The sequence below is a fragment of the Sander lucioperca genome, chromosome 13 (assembly GCF_008315115.2).
Source record: "Sander lucioperca isolate FBNREF2018 chromosome 13, SLUC_FBN_1.2, whole genome shotgun sequence".
Classification (NCBI taxonomy): Eukaryota; Metazoa; Chordata; class Actinopteri; order Perciformes; family Percidae; genus Sander; species Sander lucioperca.
Genome location: NC_050185.1, coordinates 33,307,231 through 33,329,381, shown reverse-complemented (window position 1 = coordinate 33,329,381; position 22,151 = coordinate 33,307,231). Strand labels below are relative to the sequence as shown.

General features: G+C 40.8%; 1 protein-coding gene across 1 annotated transcript in view; it reads left to right on the top strand.

The window, feature by feature from the left end:
- The first annotated feature begins 5,882 nt into the window (after positions 1-5,882).
- tmem132e (transmembrane protein 132E) overlaps positions 5,883-22,151 on the top strand; it is a 380,117-nt gene continuing 363,848 nt past the window's right edge. Inside the window, exon 1 of the mRNA XM_031308032.2 lies at positions 5,883-7,179. Within this exon, the coding sequence (XP_031163892.1) occupies positions 7,119-7,179 (61 nt within the window). The 5' untranslated portion in view covers positions 5,883-7,118. The remainder of the gene's footprint in view (positions 7,180-22,151) is intronic.

The window sequence follows — 22,151 nt, the reverse complement described above, 5'->3', positions numbered from 1 at the left end:
CTCTGTGAGCCTGCACAGCGGTACTTTGAGCTAAATGCTAATGTCAGCATGCTAACATGTTGAAGTGAAACAGGTATAATGTTCACCCTCTTAGTTTAGAATTTTAGTGTACAAACATTTTTGAATTTTAAAGTTTAGTTAATTAGTTTTGCAGTGTTGGACACATTGGAATTTGGACCAGATTATTGTGCTTTAGCCTATGTAAAGTGAAGGTATCTCCAATGTTATTACAATTCCTCCCGAGGGCGGCATGAATGTGTGTTCAAAATGTCATGCCGTGGGCCCCCGGATAGCTCAGTTGGTAGAGTGGGTGCCCATATATAGAGGTTTATTCCTCGACGCAGCGGGCCCGGGTTCAACTCCGACCTGCAGCCCTTTGTTGCATGTCACTCCCCCTCTCTCTCCCCCCTTTCATTTCTTCAGCTGTCCTGTCAATAAAGGTCTAAAAATGCCCCAAAAATAATCTTAAAAAGAAGAGCACAAGTTATAATTTATTGTCATGGCACAAGTTTACCATAGTGGAAAAATGTGACAATGTTTGTCAAAATATTGCACAGGCTATTGACTGGCTTTTTAATATTTTCTTCTACAAGAGTGCCTTGGTTTTCATGCTGTTCTAGTACTATTGGATCACCCCTGCACCAAAGAGCACCTTGTTCATCCACCACCAGAAAGAAGCGCTCCTTTTCTCTGTCTTCCCATATTGACTGGTATAGTTGCATCAATGTATGGTCCTTCTCAGACAGCATTGTCCCTTGCTTGCTAGGAAATAAGAACTCACTGGATTATGAGCAAATATGGTGGTAGTTTGGGCTTGTGTGTATGAAAAAATGTTTTTCGGCAATAATTACAACATCTTAACAACTATAAAGGGAACTGAGGAGAAATTATAGGTATGTTGGAACAAATGTAATCGCTTTGTGATGTGAGTGTACTTGACGTACGTCTGTGTGTGTGGGAGCAGCTTTGGGGACAATATGATTTCATAGCATTTATAAAGTATTTAACAGTGCTTTTGACATAAGACATAATATTCATGTTCAAATCCAAAAACTCTGATCCAAAGAATGTGCGTATTCTGGAAGAATAAGATACGGACAAATTGGGATGGCAATACTTTTGCAGGGAACATTTTTTATTCAAGATTCAGACCATCAAACAGAACCCTCGTTATGTTGTTGACAACAGAAAGACAAAGATGTGTCAAACAGCTGAATGAGCATAGACAATGTTGCTGAAATAACAATGCGAGAGCTAACGCAGTAGCGTCGGCATCAAACAAATCGAAAATCCATTAGGCTCCCTCAAAAGGGACAACATCTGATGTGCAAAACTGTAAGCAAAAGCTTTTCTCACATGAATGTGGTCCACACTTGGCAGGAGAACTTGTTAGCACATTTGACTAAATTAATGTATTAAACTTGAGAAGTGACAATGTAAAGGTGTAACAACGGGGGACAGTTTGATTTAAATGTATAGCCGCCATTTTTTCAGTATAAAACAAGCCAATATTCAGGTATAATTCCAGGTGGTATTAAATTCCCAGTGAGGCACATCCTAATTCATCACCATGAGAGACTCTTATGTCTTCACAGGCACAAGAGTTTGAAGAAATAAGTTCTCCATTTAACAATAAGTCTTTTTTAAATGTCAGAGGATAAAACGATAAATTACAAAGTCAAATGCATTAACAAACCATTAATAGTCATCTCAGAGCTGCACCAGTGAAGCCTGCGGCAGCCTGTCTTCTCCAGGCTACTGGCTGGTGCAGTGGGGAACCACAGTCTGCTCTCTCACCTGGCTGCCTGCTGCTGCTGCTGCGCTCAGGTGTTCTAACTGGAAAATTGCAATTGACTTGATTTGCATAAGTGGTCCTGATAGATTAGTTGCTAAAGCAGAGAAAGCTGCTCTTGTTAAGTTCTTGGGCACGATGGGACTTGCCTGTTAGCCCCTTACTGCAAGAGGTTATTCAAATCAGACAATGAATTCTGCAACTTTCTGCATTACAGACAGGCTACAGGGAAGAAATACATACAGTGAGGAAAATAAGTATTTGAACACCCTGCTATTTTGCAAGTTCTCCCACTTAGAAATCATGGAGGGGTCTGAAATTGTCATCGTAGGTGCATGTCCACTGTGAGTGACATAATCTAAAAAAGAAAATCCAGAAATCACAATATATGATTTTTTAACTATTTATTTGTATGATACAGCTGCAAATAAGTATTTGAACACCTGTCTATCAGCTAGAATTCTGACCCTCAAAGACCTCATGGCCAAGACCAAAGAGCTGTCCAAAGACACTAGAGACAAAATTGTACACCTCCACAAGGCTGGAAAGGGCTACAGGGAAATTGCCAAGCAGCTTGGTGAAAAAAGGTCCACTGTTGGAGCAATCATTAGAAAATGGAAGAAGCTAAACATGACTGTCAATCTCCCTCGGACTGGGGCTCCATGCAAGATCTCACCTCGTGGGGTCTCAATGATCCTAAGAAAGGTGAGAAATCAGCCCAGAACTACACGGGAAGAGCTGGTCAATGACCTGAAAAGAGCTGGGACCACCGTTTCCAAGGTTACTGTTGGTAATACACTAAGACGTCATGGTTTGAAATCATGCATGGCCCGGAAGGTTCCCCTGCTTAAACCAGCACATGTCAAGGCCCGTCTTAAGTTTGCCAATGACCATTTGGATGATCCAGAGGAGTCATGGGAGAAAGTCATGTGGTCAGATGAGACCAAAATAGAACTTTTTGGTCATAATTCCACTAACCGTGTTTGGAGGAAGAAGAATGATGAGTACCATCCCAAGAACACCATCCCTACTGTGAAGCATGGGGGTGGTAGCATCATGCTTTTTTTTTAGATTATGTCTCTCACAGTGGACATGCACCTACGATGACAATTTCAGACCCCTCCATGATTTCTAAGTGGGAGAACTTGCAAAATAGCAGGGTGTTCAAATACTTATTTTCCTCACTGTATATTAAACCACTTAACATGGGAATGTCCACTTATTTAAATTTTTTCATTGCTTTGCTAGATTGTTAAAGGACAAATCCGGCGCAAAATGAACCTAGGGGTTAATAACACATGTGTACTGAGTCGACCGTTTTCTGGGATACGTTTTCATGCTAATCGAATGTGACCAGTTTTAGCGCAAACTAATTAGCTTATAAAGCTAGTCGTCGGGGCACGGGTAAAGTAAAAAGAAATCGCTATTTCTATACCACTAACAAGGCTGAAAATAGCACCACACTTTCACGGTAGCATAATGAGGGTCCCTACATGTAAACCGAAGCATTGAGAACTTTGTAAGTGTACAGACAGTTTATTAAAAAGATAGTTTATAAAGACAGTACCGTTCACGTATACATGCGGGCGCCATCTTGGTATGGATTAACACAACGTTTATGCATTTCTGTCACAGCTACTGCAGTCAAATTCGCTGTGTCCCCTCGGTAGGAATAACTGCACATGGGCAGGCACTTGTAATGACATTTCAAACATGTTTAGAGGCTAAAAAACAAGTTTAAAACTTGCCCTGTTTAAGCCTGTTGGGTGCTAACACTAGCAGGAGGATAACACGGTGTAGGCATCACCGATTGTTTTCATTTTTCTCGCTACTGACAGCACTCCAAATTTACAAACAACAGACATACGGGTTGAAATCGACTGGAATTCTCCTTTAAGCTTTCATTTAATGTAGGAATGACTATTGAAAGATGTTTTAATGATGAGCAATTTACACAAGAGTGAAAAGGTGTGACAACCAACCCCGGTCTTCGTGATTTGTTTTTTCTTCTTAACAGAACAAAGAACTACGTAAAGTTCTGCATCTTATGCGTAACCGGAAGTTATAACGTAACAGATGATTTGATTTGAACAATTTGTCCAAGTCACATTTAAGTCACTGCATGGTTCTTACGGTGGACTCCGCAATCTCTCGATGACACTCACAAACCTCAATAAATAAGTATTGAAGCTGACGCATGAAGCCAGCTCATGAACATGAAATATTGCAGTTCACGGCTATGCTGACTGTGCGCCTCAGACCTTTTTCACAGCAGACATTTTGACATAACATAGCAGAAAAACCACAGGTGTGGTTTCAGGACCCTGTCACTGTGTACATTGGCTCACTGTCATGGCTTACTGCTACACTTAAATGGAACAGAGCCATCTCGTTTTAATCACACCTGTGCTTTTCTTGCAAGCACAGGTGTTTCTTGCAAGTCAATATTTCTGCTGTGAAAAAAGGTCTACGCTTTGTTGACGTTTGGCTCGTTGGTCTACCCCTACTCCTGACCCAATCACCCTGTCTTTTTCGTCAACTTCCAAAACACGTCCGCAATCAGATAACCAACGTATTAACAGACACGAGAAGAATGAAGAAGCAGAGAGAAAAAGACCTCAAACCTGGGATGTTGTTGTTTATGGTTGCCGTCTTAACCCCAAAGCCATGGGGGCTCTCTGCTGTTGTAAGAGTTTTAAAGTGCTCATATTATGCTCATTTTCAGGTTCATAATTGTATTTAGAGAGGTTATATCAGAATAGGTTTACATGTTTTAATTTTCAAAAAAACACCATATTTTTGTTGTACTGCACATTGCTGCAGCTCCTCTTTTCACCCTGTGTGTTCTCTGTTTTAGCTACAGAGTGAGGCATCTCACTTCTACTCCATCTTTGTTGGGAGTCACACATGCGCAGTAGCTAGGTAAGGACTACTAGCCAGTCAGACGCAGAGTATGAGGGTGTGCCACGCTAGCAGCTAGGCGAGCATTATAACATGTTACAAAGTGACGCACGTTTGTCTCTGAAATAAAGGCTGGACTACAATAGATCTGTTTGGAGCAGTTTGTTAACAGTGTTTTCTGTTGGAGATGGTAAGTCCCTTTGGGGTGGACTTTGGGCTTTTTCACTTTGTAAACCTATAACGTGCACAAAAAAGAGATATAACACAATAAAGGAAAGGGAAAAAGCCCAAAAGCATAATATGAGCACTTTAATAAAGAAACGTCACATGCAGCTTTTCCTGCTGTCATCTTCTACAGCGGCCTGGCTGAGACCTTCACAAACCGGACCTATAACATTTAACATGTTAAAATTCTTATCATGTCTGATCAGTTGCACCTGTGATTGTCAGATCAACATATGAGCTGTGAGAAATCTATAAACATGTGAAGTTTTACAATGCTTCGTAGGCTACCGGACTTGTAACTAAAGAACAGACAAGTGTATGAAGTCATGACTGTGCAGGAGTGAAGGCTCTTTCTTCGGGAGATTTGCCGATGAGAAGGAGGCGGGTAAGCCACTCACGTGATTAATTTTTGTCTGTGATGCCCGGTTTGAGCTACAAAAAGTTCACAACACTTAATATGGACACGACCGGACGTTAGCTGTGTTGCCTTTAAAATAAAAGCATACAAACTGTATCATGTAAAAGTAGGATACAATGCTGATATTTAGACTTAAAGTAATTCCAGAGGTCTGGAGCCAGTTGATGCATGTACAGCAAGCTTGGAATATCAGCCGAGGCCTGAAATAAACTTACAAGTATAAAAAATACTTTCAAGTTTAATAAGTCTTTAAACGTAAGGTCACCATACAGTAGGGATCGTTTAGGATCCATCTTGAACTAACTGACTGCTTAAACACATGCTTTGGTCTAATAGTTTTAATATTTGTATTGCAACATCTTTGCTTGTAATAAGGTATACTTATCTTGTATGAAATTACATTGTATTTTCATAGCTACTGAAAATAATATTTATTTCACTTGACATTACCCAAAATAAAATATATCGTTGCTTAATATTTATTTCTTATTTGATTTTACTTTGAAGATTATTACCGGATATAAGCTTTCATATTGTGGCTGTCTTAACGAGCGCGAGCTGCACATTTTAAGGTGCACGCGTTTAGTTTGGAGCGGAGTTAAAAACCGGACAGAGGCAGCTGCGGAGAAGACGGCGTCTGAATAAACTCCGTCTCCCCTAGAAACGCCGCACACAGCTGCAGTGAAGTCGGCTAATTGGGATTGAAACACACAACCGGAGAGTTGGTCGGACTTGGCTGTGTTTCAGACTCCCGGTAGGCAGCACCGACGATGCTCAGCTCCGGCTTTCTGGCTTAACATCACAAAGTAAAGCGAACAACAAAGTAGCAGGACTTTTTTGGATATGTGTGCTCTTCTAATGTTCGCGTAGTGATACCCAGCTCAGTGACTGAGTCAACACGCTGCGGTAGGTGAACTGCTGGAGACCTCAGAGAAAAGCGGCTAGCCCGGACATTTCTGGCTTGTTTAAGGGTGCAATTTCGCCGTTTACAGCTGAGAATGTATTCCCATTTTCTCCTCTCGGCTGTGGATTTCTAATGAACATCCGAGAAGTCAGTGACAGCTGAACCAGAGCGGTGCGGATCCCGGTCGGATGCCTTTTCGCCCTTCTCTCCATCACTGTTTCCATGATTTGCGCAAGGAATTTCATTTTTGAATTCGTCGTTGGAGACTGACTTATCACATTAGACCCATTCTGCTGCTCTTTCTCGTCTGCTTTTTATTTACACTAGTCTAGCCTTTTTTTGTTGCGGTAAGCACGCAGGATTTCCTGTGTTTTTTAGCCTAAACCAGAGCGCGCGTCATCTCTCAACTGATGTCCATTGATTTATGGTTTTTGGGGGACGGGTTTCGCGCAAGGACTTGGATCCGTTTCAGGAACACTGGGGTTCTCTCTTTCCCCAGTTGTCCAGTTTGGAGCAGCAATACTTGCAACTTTCTTCTCCCGTGTGGGGAAAAGAAACTCCCTCTTTTTGCCTGGAGAAGACGCGGTTTGGCCGTGCCTTAGGTTTGCTGCTCGCCAAGACACTGTAAAGACTAGCTGGACAGTCACATTTTCCAAGACCTCGACGGGCATCATACACACTGTTACACACACACACTCGCTCAAATACTCGTGCAGAAACATTCATATAGCCTATCTATTACCCATTATCCAAATTAAGACACTCGGAAGAACTGCAACAGCATCGCGTGGAGGCTAACACCTGCAGAGAGGTTTATTTATCCACCATCGGCTACTGGAACAACTGGGATTTAACATACGCCTGCTGGGATTTCTACCATGTCAGGTGTACGGGATTGCAGATGGACTCTCCTCATCTGTGTGGCGGCGCTTTCATATGGTGAGTGACCCCCCACACACACACACACCCTACTCTACTTGAATTGAATTACCCTGTCCCCCCTCCAGTAGGCTTTCAGGATCATAATTGTGTTGCATAGAAAAGTGATGGCCAATTTTCTGCAACATGCAACTGCAGCAGCTGTTGTTCTGATTTGTCATTTTGGAAGATGCGCAAACACACACACACACACACACACACACACACACACACACACACACACACACACACACACACACACACACACACACACACACACACAGAGAACTAATCCTGTTACACATGTATCTCAGAAAAAGTAAAAGTCCCTGAAGAAATTTAATTTGGTACTGTGTTTTTCCCTTTAAGGTTACTGTAAATTCAATATTGACAGTTGCAGCCACATTATAAGTTACAATAGCAATAATGCAGGAATCTACACAAACATAAGATTCAAATATTAACCATAAGGCGACATAAATACCACTCCCAGTCACGATCACACTATTGAGCACACCAGAAGCAAAAATACACATAATATGGGAACTTTGCAGGGATAGATACGATCAGAGCTGAAACACCCTTAGAACGTTACAGTCGCTCACTCCTATGGACTCACAACATATTACACAACTGTCTACCATCTCCTTTTGATTTCTTCTTGTGCGTGCAAAGTCAAGGGCTCTTACATAGTCTGACATTAGCACAGCAAAGTGTACAAAATCCAAATCAAACATCCCAAAGATGATTAATCCTCCTTAAATATCAAACAAGTTTTTATTGATGCAGTAGCAGCAACAGCACAGCACTGTTTCCAGTTTCCAATCTCTCTTCCAAGTAAGCTGCATTGTGGCAGAATGCAATTCATTCCATATTTACTGCATAACCATCCCTTCCATCCTTTCAGGCATTTTGCACAATATATTCTCTCTCAGACTCGTTTTCAATTCTTGCCTCAATTTCATTACCACAAAAAAGAAACGCCTACTTGTGCACTAAAGATTATACTCTCCTTGATGGCTTCACCGAGGCTGCGAAGCAAGCGTGCTGCATTACTCTGCCTACACAAACCCCGCTAACGCCTGTGGTCAGCGTTGCTCAACGCAGGGATACCCACCTATCTGGACAATGAAGGCGCTGCTGTCAAAAGTAATTGCACTAACAGTTTGGCGCATGGCCGGCTGCCTCCGAGGATGGTTTCACAGGTTCTTGGCCTCAGAGACCTCAAGTCACACACACACACACACACACAGAGGCCTTGCTGCACTCACCCTAGCAGTTTAAACCACTCTGTCCTTGTCAAACTCCTATGCTAAGTAAACAAGTAGCCCAGTAAGAATACCTGAAGAGAAATGCAGTAGACTTGCTGAATGAACCGCTAAGCACACAAATCCCCAGGTGTGAAAAAGCAATATCATGGACTTTAAGACTGCTCTGGGGAAAACATTGTACTGTAATGAATCTATTATTCTTTGTTCTTCTTGCCTCAAATTTCTATTGTCATACATATTGGCTCACGCATAACATTGTAAACAAGCTAACGATTCAGTTTTTCTGCAGGGTTGATTTAAATTAACTTGTGTTGACTTCGGGTCACATTGGCCCGTTTTTAAATTTTTGTTTTATATCAGAAAATATTGGACATAGAAATAAGTGCTGAAAATGTGTGGAAGAAAAATTTTAAAATTTAAAACGTTGGAAAAAGCAAAAACAAATTGTGAAAAGGCGTCACAAATGTCTTTTTTCAAGGTTGAAGGGAAGACAACACTAGGGTTAAAGCCTCACAGGGATTTGTTATCAAGATGCCATTGTGATCGGTCACTCACCATATGAGCTAAGGCAGAGCTATATAGCAACTACCTCCGCTTAAATGTGACGCTTCATTGATGCCTAAAGGGAAATCCACCTTATTTTTCCCGCCCATTCTCCTCCACGTGAAGAGGGCTGGTGCAGAGCAGCATTCGTGGCGCTGATGGGGATTAAGGTTTTAGCTCAAGGACACTTCAGTTAGACATGTTTGCTGATAAGAGCGTTTGAAGCCGAGTTTTCTGGTCACTCATTGTACCATGATACATCCGTGTTTTCTCTCAGTCAAAACAAATCAGACATCAGAATTTAGGTCTATGGTAGGGTTGCGTATGTTTTTGAAATTCTTTTATAGTAGTGCTGAAACAATAACAGTTTTGGTTCGGATAGCAGAATACTTTTTTGATACCTTTTTGTACAAAACCCTTTCTTTTCATTTAACCAAAGAACCCAAACTTTTAAAATGTTGTCTAAGCAGCTGTACAAGAACTTTGTCTAAATATAATGGGTAAAAGTAGCAAAAGCTTTTACTTAAATTGGAACCATCAAGTTAAAGAATACATAAACAGGATTAGGAATCTGATGCCAGCTTTTGGTATTTGACCATTTTCTATACTCGGTGCAACAGACACACTTTGGTTGGTGCCGAGAAAGTATTGAGGTTTGTTACCCAGCCATTCTTCAGCCAATATAATATTACATACTTTATGCTACTTTATCCACTCACTTACTTAAAGCTTTAGTGCGTAACTTTTTGATATTGATGAACGTCCGTTACATTCAAGCCATTGACAAAGCTAATTAAGACTATTGGCTCCACAAAACTCTCTCTCTGTATTTCTCAGTATGGCTATGTTCAGAAGATTGTGTCGTCTGGCGACTTTTGCTCGCGGAAACTTGAGTGAAGATAATTGCCTCTTCTAAAGAGTCCATGTGTTTTTTAATCCTCCGTGTCCTCCTTGGCTACTAGCAACTGCGTGGAGGAAAGGTGGGGGTGGTTCGCGATCACTGAAGCTTTGTATCATGTGGACGCGCCGACAGTTTTGTTGTGATTACTTAGAATTCCTCATGGGGGAGACGGAAACTACGCACTATAGCTTTAAAATAAACTTTGGGTTTCTCAATTAACCGTTTGGTCTATAAAACATCAGAAAACAGTGAAAATGCCTCTAGAGCCCAAGGTAACATCTTGAAATGTCTTGTTTTGTCTGACAAGCGGTCAAAAACCCAAATATATTCAATTTACTAGAATGTAAGCCAACGAAAAAACAGGATATTTTCACATTTGAGAAGCTTGAAAATGATTTTAAACGATCAACCGATTTAAAGTAGTAGTTAATTAATGTTTTGTCGATGGCCTCATCAATTAATCGAGTAATTGTTGCAGCTCTAAAAGCATTACCCTTAAGGAATAAGAGCAGAGGCAGTATTTCACACAGTACATGTCATATTTAATAGGTGATTATCTATTTTATAAATTGATCAGGAGACCTGGGAGGTTTACCACCTTGGCTAAATGATTTCCTGAGGGAAAGCTTTGAACTGACGTGTTGAAAGAATCTACTGTGGTTAGCCTGGGTGAATGGGTTGAATAGATTATGACTAACAGTGTTGCATGGAACTAGGTGTGTCAAACGTAGTGATTGAGTACCACTGATTGCTGGGAGCTGCGTCTGCAGTCAGCTGCGTAACATGGCCTGTGGAGCAGTGTTTGCCCAGTCATGGTTTGTATATAGTTGGCAGCTTTCCCAGCACCAGCCTATCTCTGAGAGTAGACACTGGACAGAGAGCAGTGTGACACACCACCTCTCATGTTCTAGTCTAATTGATTTACATGTGGTGAAACGAAGCCTTTGCTCTATCGCTGTGTTTGAAGAGCTTTCCTTTTCCCCGGTAATATTTGTATGGAAACACTGCCCTGTACACAATAGAAAGCTTGCTGCCTGTCCATACGCATCAACACCTGGGGACTGCGTTTGAGCCAGTGTAGCTATTCATTTTTTTCTGTTTTTGTTCTGTACTCCGGTGATGTCAGGTTGTTGCATTGTTGTTGGGACACCTGCCGTTGCTGTTTGTGTTCGCTTGCATGAAGCATATGGTTTTTATATTTAGCTAGCAGCTTCCTAGTCAATGCTTTGTGGCATTGTCTGTCGGAATCAGAAAATGGTAAACCCGTTTGCAGCATGGCACCAAGTTGATTTTTTTATTTATTTTTTTATTTTCAGTGACAGTTGGGCTCAAGGCTAAAATCAATCTGTGCTCTCTGAACAACAGGGCATCCTCCTACCGGAAACAGTAAGAAAAAGAATCTGTTACTGGAAAGACAGGTCCTTGTTTTACTCGTGGCCTTTATTTGTAACTACACTCACAGATCTTCCGGTAAGGCCTGCCAATCTGTTTTAATTGATTTTCTGTATGTAATTGTTGGAAAAACGCTGGATTTCTTTAATTAAAGACACGGTCATTAAAATCTCTTTGCTTGAATCCCTTCAATGATCTGAACTGTAATTCTGCTCTTGCTTGGCTGTGGTAGAGTGAATTGTAAAGATGTTGTCCTTTATCAGCGATTGAAAAGAACCTTTTGTGAAGCACTGGTTCCCTCAGATGTAGCGTGATGTTCAAGACCTCTACCAAGGAGCTTCAGGGTTTGTTGCTGAAAGGAGGACACCACTTGTTTACAATGCATTACCCCTTTTCTTGGCAGACCTTAATGTCCGAATCTTGAAATACTTGAATCATGAAAGCATGCATGTTTTTTTTGTGTGCCAATGAATGCCTCGATATAAATCAATTTACCACATTGAATATACCCCCACTTGTTTTTTAATCGGCTAAAAAGCCCCATTTCTTAAGAGAGAAGATTAAGTGCAGTAAATAAAGCATGCATTATAGGTTCATGGATCGGTTTGAATCCTGAGCGAGTCTGTGAAGACCTTTTGAGACAAAACCTTTCCTGACTTGTTTAAGGCTCCCAGCACCACTCCAAAATATATATATATCTCTCTCTCTCTCTCTCTCTCTCTCTCTCTCTCTCTCTCTCTCTCTCTCTCTCTCTCTCTCTCTCTCTCTCTCTCTCGTGTCCGGTTGAACCGACACGCGTAAAAGAGTCGGTTGTCCCATCACTACTTCAAACTCTCTTACAAATCTATGGAGGACTGTCACCATGCTCAGCATGAAAGCAGTCTGTCTCCACATTAGGCGATCACATATCGGTTTAGTATGAAATCAGTTGTCATGCACAGCACCTCGCACACAGATTCCACAGTGCCTTTGATTTGAAATAGCTTTCTCTACTGCCTGTAGTATTGTGAGTCAGACTTAGGAACATTTTTACCAGCTAGATTCCACATTTGCATTGTAGGAAAAACACCTGTAAAATAGATTGAGCTGCACAATAATGTATCATTGCTTATGAGGACACCTTCTGGGAAGGATGTGAGCTCTGTCGTCAGTTGGACTTTACTTAACACCTTATCAGGTTTTATTACCTAGATGTGATGGCACCCATGGTGGCACACTGCCTTCTTTCTGTGGTGTTTTAAGGGTATAATCCGTTTCCTCTAATTTCATGAAATGGCAATATATCTTTCACTTAATAAGTTGTCTCTCCTGGCACTCTGAAAGAGAATGAGATTTCTGAATGAAGAAAAGGTTACACTGACACTCATTCTTCTAAGAAGAATACAAATTTGAACAGAGGAAATGGTATGTGATATTTTGTCTACATATGGCAGATGACACATGCCCACGAGGGGGGGGGGGGGGGGGCGAGACCTCCTGTTGTACAAAGTGCTTGGGGCTTTGCAGCAAAAATTGTATAACATCACAGAAGGTCTAAAGAAGTGATAGCAGTTTTAACACCCACGTACTTCTGGCTTTTGTCTTTAATGGGAAAGGTTACAATCGACATTCATTCCCGGGACAAATGACTCTGCAGTAGGCTCAGGTATTTATCAGCTCCAACTCCGATCGGCAGTAATGGAAACATGACACCCAGGTGGACATGCTAATTTTCACCCCTGTTCTGGCACGATGCTATGATGCGTGCTGTTCCTGGCGGTAACTTCCGTCGTCTCGGCCACAAATTCCGTCTCCACCCAAGCAGCACATGAACATCAAATTAGTTTGCACCGAGTTTGAAAGAGATGTTCAATAAGTAACCGATATGAAAAAGCATATACATGCTGATTTGGGTGGAAAAAGGGTAATATTGTATATTCAAACCCTTTTGAATTTTGCTATCCACTTTTTTAAAGGAGTACTGCAACGTTTACTCCTAGTTGAGCAGATAATGATGTGAATGGATAATTTAACCCAGTTCATTCATCAAACAGTGCACACTGAACTTGACTACTTGTTGTAGGATTCCCAGGACAGTAAATTGAAAGAATAGTTTGACGTTTTGGCAAATGCATAACTAAACATGGCTCCGACAATGTAGAAGGCAAAATGTGAAAATGCATTCTTTAATAGCATTAGACATTGGAGATGTGGGTGTTTAGAGATTAGTTATACATACAGTACGTGACATTTGTCTGACCATTAAAGCTGGGGAAGTCAAAACAGATGAACCCTCTGGTATAGAGGTGTTGGCTATCCTGCCCTGCATATCATCAGCCATTCCCAGTGGACTGTTAGCCTCCATATGAAGTTTGTAGATATCAGTGCAGTGGAAACTGAAGAAATACAAACAGAATTTTAGCTTTCAACATATCTTTGCAGTATCTCTTCTTCCCACACTGATTTCCTGGTGCTACAAATCTGCTAAAGGACTCAGACATGCATTCCCCAGTCTGGCCACCCCAGCTTCCTCCTCTACAATCGGCCAACACTTAAATCTTTCTCAGCGCAATATTGTTTTCAGCTGTGGAATTGCTTTTCCTGCTGCAGTTCAGTGAATCTGGCTAGGGCTCTAAAAGTTCACGACTGTTTCTTATTGTCAGCATGGCAGATGTGGATTTGTGCATTTGAAAAAGCTACCTGTTCCTTTAGATTAGTCCTGGTGTTGGACTGCTGTCCATTATTTCTATGTAGGTAGTTTGTGATGACAGGACATTAGAAAATGCCATGCAAGATTTACTGTAAATACAAGCTGCAGACTGGAATCCCACTTTAGACCACAAGTTGTAGAAGTGTCAACACATTCTGCAATGAATCCACCGACTGTCACTTATTTTGAGATATAACTGTCATAGTCTATTTGGAATTTGCTGTATTGCATTTATTTGTCTTCTAAATGGAATAAGTAAAAGGAAGTAAGCTTACCTTTTGTCTTATATGATTGTAAACAGACTATTTGCTGTGGGACTGTTGGTTGGACAAAATAAACAATTTGATATCTGCACCTTGGACTTTAGGAAATGATGGTCGGCATTTCTGTTACATATTCCGTCCAAGTCATATTAAAAGATGTTGCATGGACAGTGAGAATGTAATAACAAATTCTGACATTAGCAGGTCTGTTGTGATTTATGATGAATGTTTCTACCCGTATACCTGCCTCCAGATGTAGCTGTGAGCTCCTTTTGTTAATCCTCTGAACATTACAGGGTGTCGGCATTTTCATGTCTTCTTTGTCTGAGTGACAGATTTTCCACTTTGTGCAGAAAAGTTTGTTTGTGTGTAGCGATCACTCCAGGGGCCTGTTTCACAAAAGCAGAATATATAAATCCAGGATAACTGATAAAGCGAGGCTTGACCTAGTCTAATCTGTGCATCCTGGCTTGGTGCGTTTCACGAAGGCCAAGCCAGGCTGAGGAGGAGCGACTAGTTCGAGCCAGGCTGAAGTAATTCAGATAGATGCGCGTCCACGGCTTTCCTCAAAAGACCGCGAGGTCGATCACAGATTTACTGATGCCAAAATGGAGAATACGCATTATTCATACTTTATACAGAGTGAGCAGCAGCTTCTTGTGGAAGTATGATGACGTGAAACACATTATTTGTATAAAAAGAAAAGAAACACGGCTGCTGTAGTGAAACAGCGAGAGAAAGAGTGGCAGACGATCACGAACCGACTGAATGTGTAAGTAGCCTAAAAATATACATTAACTGACCACTGCTCTGAATTGAAACCGTCATAATCATACCATTCAAGGATTAGGCTACTAATCATTTGCACAAATTAACAGTTGTACTCTTTGCCTTAAAAGTAAGCAGAAGATAATGTTACTCAGAAAATGTACCATGAAGATCAATTTTCTACAACGCTAGAATATGATGCGTAAATCTCTTTCACTCTGTTCCTCCCTCTCTCTCATGGGCTAAAATATACATTTCCTAAGTCATATTAACCTCCACTGCTCGCTTTTAATGCAAAGTGTACAACTGTTTGTTTTTGCAAATGATAAGTGACTCATTGAATGGTTTCAGTTAAGAGCAGTAGTTCATAAATGTATATTTTTAGATATATCATTCAGTCGGTCCGCTATTATCAGCCATGCTTTTTCTCGCGTTTTTTTTATTTTTTTAAAAATAGTTTCCTTCTCTACATATTCCTTGCACCCTTGTATATATGGACATAGAAAATAAAGACACTGAAGAAATTGGACTCTAAAATCTAACTATAAAGATAATTAAATGATACATTCCATGCACACTGTAAACATGAATGGAACAGAGTATATTCATCAGTTATTTCCCCCCCAGCAAAATATAAGGTCAAAAACCAACGAGGTGTCCTCTCCCTGTTGTTACATGAATGTACAGTAGCCTACATCACTAGATAGTTACTGGTCCAGTGCACTAAGACTATAATTTGGGAGGATTGTACAATTAGGATATGTTCTTTAAATTGTACAATCCTCCCAAATTATAGTCCCAGTTTACTGGACAACACACTTTGTGTGCTAAGAATGCCAAATACAATGCACATGGAAGAGGAACAAACATGATCCTTATAGTTAAAGAATTAAAAAAAAAAATGAATCAACTAAAATAATTCGAGGTGCATTGGTCAACTATAGAAATGTACAGCATCGTATGTATTGCCCTTAGTAACAGACTTCATTTGAAATTGTACCAGCCTTTTCTAATTATCTCAACAACTGCCATAATATAGTCATCAAACTTCTAACAACAATATGAACAGCAGTCTTCATACAGCAATATAACAGTAACAATGACTGTCACATGAATAATTATAATTTAAAACTTTAAATAATAACAGTACTTAAATGAACAGCAATATGCACCTGTTGTATTTTAATCAAGGCTGATAACAATAGGGTAAAACCACTGCTGGGTGATCAGAAAAGGCTCCAGGATTAAATAAATCCTGGCTGTTAGCCTGGTCGGGAGCAGGCTAGCTTTACAGAATAAATCTCCATGGTGATTTATGTGCCTCCACTTTCGTGAAACCGAGTCAAGGCTTAAATCATCCAGGATAACTGATAAATCCCGGCTTAATCCCTTATCTTGGTTTTGTGAAACAGGCCCCAGGTTTTGAAGTCGATGTAAATAAACATTGCAGTTTGGTGCGTAGTCTGGCCATGAGTTCTTATTCTGTTGGAGCGCTTCCATTCCTGAAAGCTTGTTTAGCCTTGTATCTACTACTACAAGTTCACAGCACTGTTGTATTTACTTAATTCAACAGTTTTCATTTATATCTGGCATTTTCCATTTAAACCTGGCTTTTTTTATTGCTTAAAAATTGTAATTATTAGTACTTGTAGAATTTCTAAGGTTTCTTCTTTCATGGACTGTGAATTTGATGAATTTGTCTAATTTAAGAGCAGAAGTCAGATTCTCTGAGTGGAACATTGTGGCATTCTTTGAAAAATGTTATTTGCTGCAAAAGTTGTGAATTTGATTAAAAGAAATGCGTTAATTTGTTATTTGTCAGCGTGTCCTTGGTGTGTGTGCAGCTTTGCCAAATACACATGAGAAACAAAGTAAATGAACCGAACTGTGAACGGAGCACATGCCTCTACTTATCGTGTTGCGTTTGTCCTCAAAATAACTCCTATCAATCAATAATGTTGTCTAGGCTTGTTGAGGGTAGAGTGTATTGTGCATATCTGCTAGCATTACAGTTTGAATCTTAGTCATATTGATTTTAACGCAGGAAAACAAATGCTTTACAAATTAGGCCACCATAACATTGACTGCACTCGATATTGCCTGACTTCAGTGAGCATGTGTACAAAAACAGGACTCTGTCGTTTTGTCAAATTTAATTCATACGCACTTATTGTTGGTGACAATGGAGAACTCATAAGCATTCAAATCTAAAAAGAAAACAGCACTGAAAAGTGTCAAACATGAGAAAACAAAATATACAAATGCATTATGGGCTTTAGTGTTAATTAGTTTTTCTACTTCCACCTCCCGCCAGCAAGCCATTGATTTAGGATGTAATCCAAACTGTCGGAACGGAACTTCATCTGGACCCGTGAAATCATTACTAATTAAATTTCCAATTAAATGCTGGCACATTTTTCCCATTTATAAAAATAAAAATAAAGTTACGTCAGGCACATCAGTACACTTTTAAGTCTTCGATTTATTTAAATTTTTTTCCGCCCCAGGTAGAAATGAGAGATCTTAATTCATTTGTGAATCCCATTCAGTTTTGTCTAGATATGGCAGAACACATTGGAACCACTAACTCAGTCAGAGCCAGTCACTCACAGTGCCATCCATTTTAGAATAAACTCCAGTCACTGTTGGTGTTTTTGGGAACAATACTGATAGCCTATTTCATGAAAGCAGACTGAAAGCCATCTGTGCTTGTACAGATCAAGCTGAAATGAGTATTGAACTGTAACACAATCTTGCTTTACATATGCAGTGCCTTTAAGGCCAGCTCAGAGTTCGGCATTGCAAACGTGCCTATGGGCCAGTTGGAAAAATATAACTGGTTCACTTATTTTGCTACAATAGAATTAAAGGTTCTGCCCTGACTTGACTTGGGTGTATATTTTTACTGTGTGCTCTGTGGTCTATGAAAGCTATTATTACGGCAACATTTTACCATAGGCTGGAATTTTCATAATACGTTTTCAGTAAACATTTCTCACTCGCTGTCTTTGATGAATAAAAAATAACTTGTAGCACTTAAACCTGTCCTTAAGCAGTTATGTTAAATTAGTGAAATCCCTTTTCCACCCTGCCCCTCAATTTCTACATTTGCCATGCTTACGAATTCTGCTTGTCGAATCACTTTGGTGAATTTGAATCTTTAAGGTCCACTCAGCTCTTAACCTGACATTGAAGTAGTTGACACTGTCCATGCAACATACATGCGATCACCTGCTGGAACTCCCTAATGGAGTAACGTGAAACAGGAGAACTTGCATCAAAATAAGCTGCACAGTCCTCATACCATTTTTATTCTCCGTCTCCTCATGACATGTGGACGTGCGTTAAGAACCTGTTCAATTAGCGCTAGTTTAATCTTTTGACTCTGAAAGTGGGGTATTAAAGGCGTCCCAGGGGGCCCCAAGCAAAAATGAGAAATTGATTAATTTCGCTGTCATTTAATTCACTAGAAAAGATACCAATTAGAGTATGAAAATTATTGTTCTAATTGATATCGTAATGGTAGGGGGCCACGTGAGCTCCACGTGCCACACTGCATGTAGTGAATACTAAATAGCAGAGTGCCTTTTACCAGAACAGTGAAGCTGATTTGTTTTATGTTGTGTAGTCAGTGTGCAAAACACGCACATCTTTCTTGCAGGTGCTTAGTCCGAGGGTGTTGGGGGATTTCTGCATCCCAAGGACTTGCAACACTGTCGAATTCCTTCTTTTTAAATTTTACTTTACTAGTGCAGTGCCTATGTGGAGCGCGTGCCTGTTCGGAACGGGCCGATTGCTTGGTTCCCAGAATTTTTCTCCTCATGAGTGAGGCGAGCGTGGCCGGTCGTCATAGCGACGCCGCAGGAAACTGCCGTGACCTAACGTGACACACACAGAACGTGTGTGAAGGTGTGTTGTTTTTGGCATGTGGCTGTTGCCACTCCCAGAAGACACATTTTGTTTCAAAAGAAGCTGGAGGCAGCAAAACAAAAAAAACACTGCAGGCTAAACTGTTTTTAAAAATGGCAAGTCTGCAGGTTTTCACGTCACCTTTTGGTATCACCTCAGCTCGCTTGGAACCTCGACGGAGGTGATACTAAAAAAAGTACCTGTTGGCAGGTACCAGGTACTTTTTTTCATAATGGAAAACCAAAAAAGGCAAATAGAAGCGAGTCGAGCAGGTAACTATCAAACATCTAGGCAGTGATGTGGAACATGCGTGGCCTGGCTCAGCCTGTTGAGAAAGCTGCTACAGCGCGCAGAACGGCCAGAGAAATGTGCGCCATCTCCAGCAACAAAACAACGTACTGGAAAACTAGGGCTGAACGATTTTTGAAAATAATCTAATTGCGATTTTTTTCCCAAATATTGCGATTCGATTATTTTTTTAAGCTTTTGTCTTCTGTATTATTCAACAAAGACAAACAATAAATCATTTTATAGTATGAACAACACACAATTACACACTAGACAGTTAAAAAAGTAAAAATATAGTACACACACACACACACACACACACACCAGTGTATTTTTTTTTTTTACAGTGCACAGAGAGGAGCGGCCTCCAGCCCCTCCCCCTCGTGAAGTTGCCTGCTGCCGTGTGCACTTGCTCAGAGAGGCTGTCGTTACGTTAGCTAGTTGCTGGTGTTCTTGCCGTGGGATTAACTGTACTAATAAAACCGTTGAAACACCGCGGCCGCGCTGCTGTGAAAGCTCCCCGAACGGCATTTATCAGAGTCTGGTTGTTACCCCTCTCAGTGGCAGCTCCTCCACTCCATATCTTTATAACGGAGCTAACCGGAGCTAACCGGAGCTAACCGCTAATCAGAGCTAGCAAATAGTTGCCAACCGAGCCTTCAGTTCTGCGTGTCTGTATCCATTAACTGCACGTATGGACTCGAACCAGAATAAAACCCTTCATTTTATTAAAATGGCTGTAAAAGTTTTAAACTACAACTCAGAGTTGTTTGAATAACAGAAATCAGCTCAAGGTACAGTGTAGCGTTAGCGTGCTAAGTTGATGCTTTCTCTGCGGAGTGCAGACTGATTTGCTCTCGCGAGTCATGTGACCAAGTCGCAGCCTTTGCGATTAGGAAATCGCGTTTTAACATATCGCGATATTATCGCAAATGCAATTAATCGTTCAGCCCTATGGAAAACCCGCCTGGGCGTTTATCGAACATGTTTTGTGTACCAACCCGTTGTCATTCCCAAGTCATCAAATACTGACGCTTGGTCAGTGGCTTTCAGCGTCAGATACCGACGCAAAAGGCACCCTTTTAGCGTCTGTATGGGACGCGCCAGGCATAGCAGCAGCTTGACCGCGGCGCTATAAGGATACGTAGCATGAAGAGCGACAACGGTAAAAAGTAGCATAAAAGGCCGATAATCTACTTAAAAGGCTGGTTGAGGTGGTGGATGGGTCAAACAACACAGGACTTTGACCCAGGAGACCGGGGTTCATAGCAAAGCCCGTGAACCTCCATCAATGAGCTGCCGTCTGGGATGTAGCAACTTCCTGCACCTGCTGCTATACTGTGCATACACTCAGAAATTCCTCAAATGTATAGATATCATCATTAACAATACTTTATGTTGTGTAGTACAACCTGCACGCACATGATTTTGGTGAATAATGCCCCATATTGCTAGTTACATACATTCAACTACCAATGATTCAAATTGTGCTTTTAGAGGTTAATCATTTGCAGCATGTTTAGAACCTTAAATGCTGCTGAGGCAAACGTATAAAGGTACTTATTTGGTGAATTAAATCGGCCACAAAAATGTCCATCAGCCTAATATTCAGCCAAGGTCATTGCTACCATTGAGGACGCTGAGGTCATGTCCTCTGCATTGATTTTTCAGGGAATGTGTGGGTTTTAGCGACCGCAGGGGTGGGGGGGGGGGGGGGTCTACAATTTTAAAGGGGAACTCCACCAATTTTCTACATCAAATTATTTTTTATTAAATAAAAAATGGTATATAACCTTAATTGGATCCAGAGGGAGAATGTTTCAACTGAACTGTTGGCATTGGAGTTGCATTGTGGGTAATGTAGGCGCCAGGTTTGGACAGGTATGAAGTATGCGCAGAATAAAAAGAATTAATTTAAAAAACTGGCCATTGTGAATTTAGCTTTTGCAGCATATGTATGTATTAAAGATGTGGGATGAGCTCTGATGTCATCCGAATGTCCGCAGAAATCATCCACCCGCCACCCACCCGAAATGCTTATCTTCCCCAATTTAGAGACCTGCACCAGCATGGACACTCCACCTTTACTGGTCCCTGTGGGATATATAATCCTATACATACAGTTCATAGCTGTTGCATATGACATGCCCAGCACTTCAATGGTCATGGTTAAGTACTTTACTAAATCGCTCCCACACGGAACTTTTCTGCCCTTCCTTTTTACCAATCTCAGCTGCTGGCGTATTGTATAGAGTAATTGAGTCATTGGTATTAAAACCCTATCAACCTCCCCGGATAGATTAAAAGTTCTTTTGTGCCATGGGGCTGGGAAATCGTATTTCTTTTTTGGACTTTTTTTCATCTTTTGGTTTGATTTGTAATTAATTAGAGAGTGTAAAATATACAATTGGTTATAACCAAGGTACATTTCTTCATGCAATACAGTCTTACAGAAGTGAAATTTATTTATTTATTTATTTATTTATTATGACCCTTTTTAAGCCTTGGATATGAGAGGGGTGACTGAGTCTTGGCTGCTACCATCCCAGTCTTGGATAAAGATGAGGTGGAGGCTGAGAATGTTTAAGGATGCAGTTTAGTGCTGCATTCACCTATATATTTAACAGCGCCAGCGTTTGTTTTTCACATTGAGGCTATGTTTAGACGGAAACGCTCTGAAGAGAAAACGCAAAAGTGGCGCTGCGTTCTCAATTTTTATTCCGCGTTTTTGATGACGCAAAAATGTGTGAAATTCAATGTAGTATGCACGGCAAGCGGCTAGGTGGGTCCTTCTCCTTAGTAGTGTGAAACCAAAACATGTCCAAGCGAACAACAAAAGCTGACAATTTTGTCTGGACAGACGAGGATGTGGAGTTGCATGTTTGTCTGATGATGACGGACACAGTCGACCGTGATAAGCCACAGTACAGCACCCATGGGAGCACTACCAAAAACACTACACTCGCAGC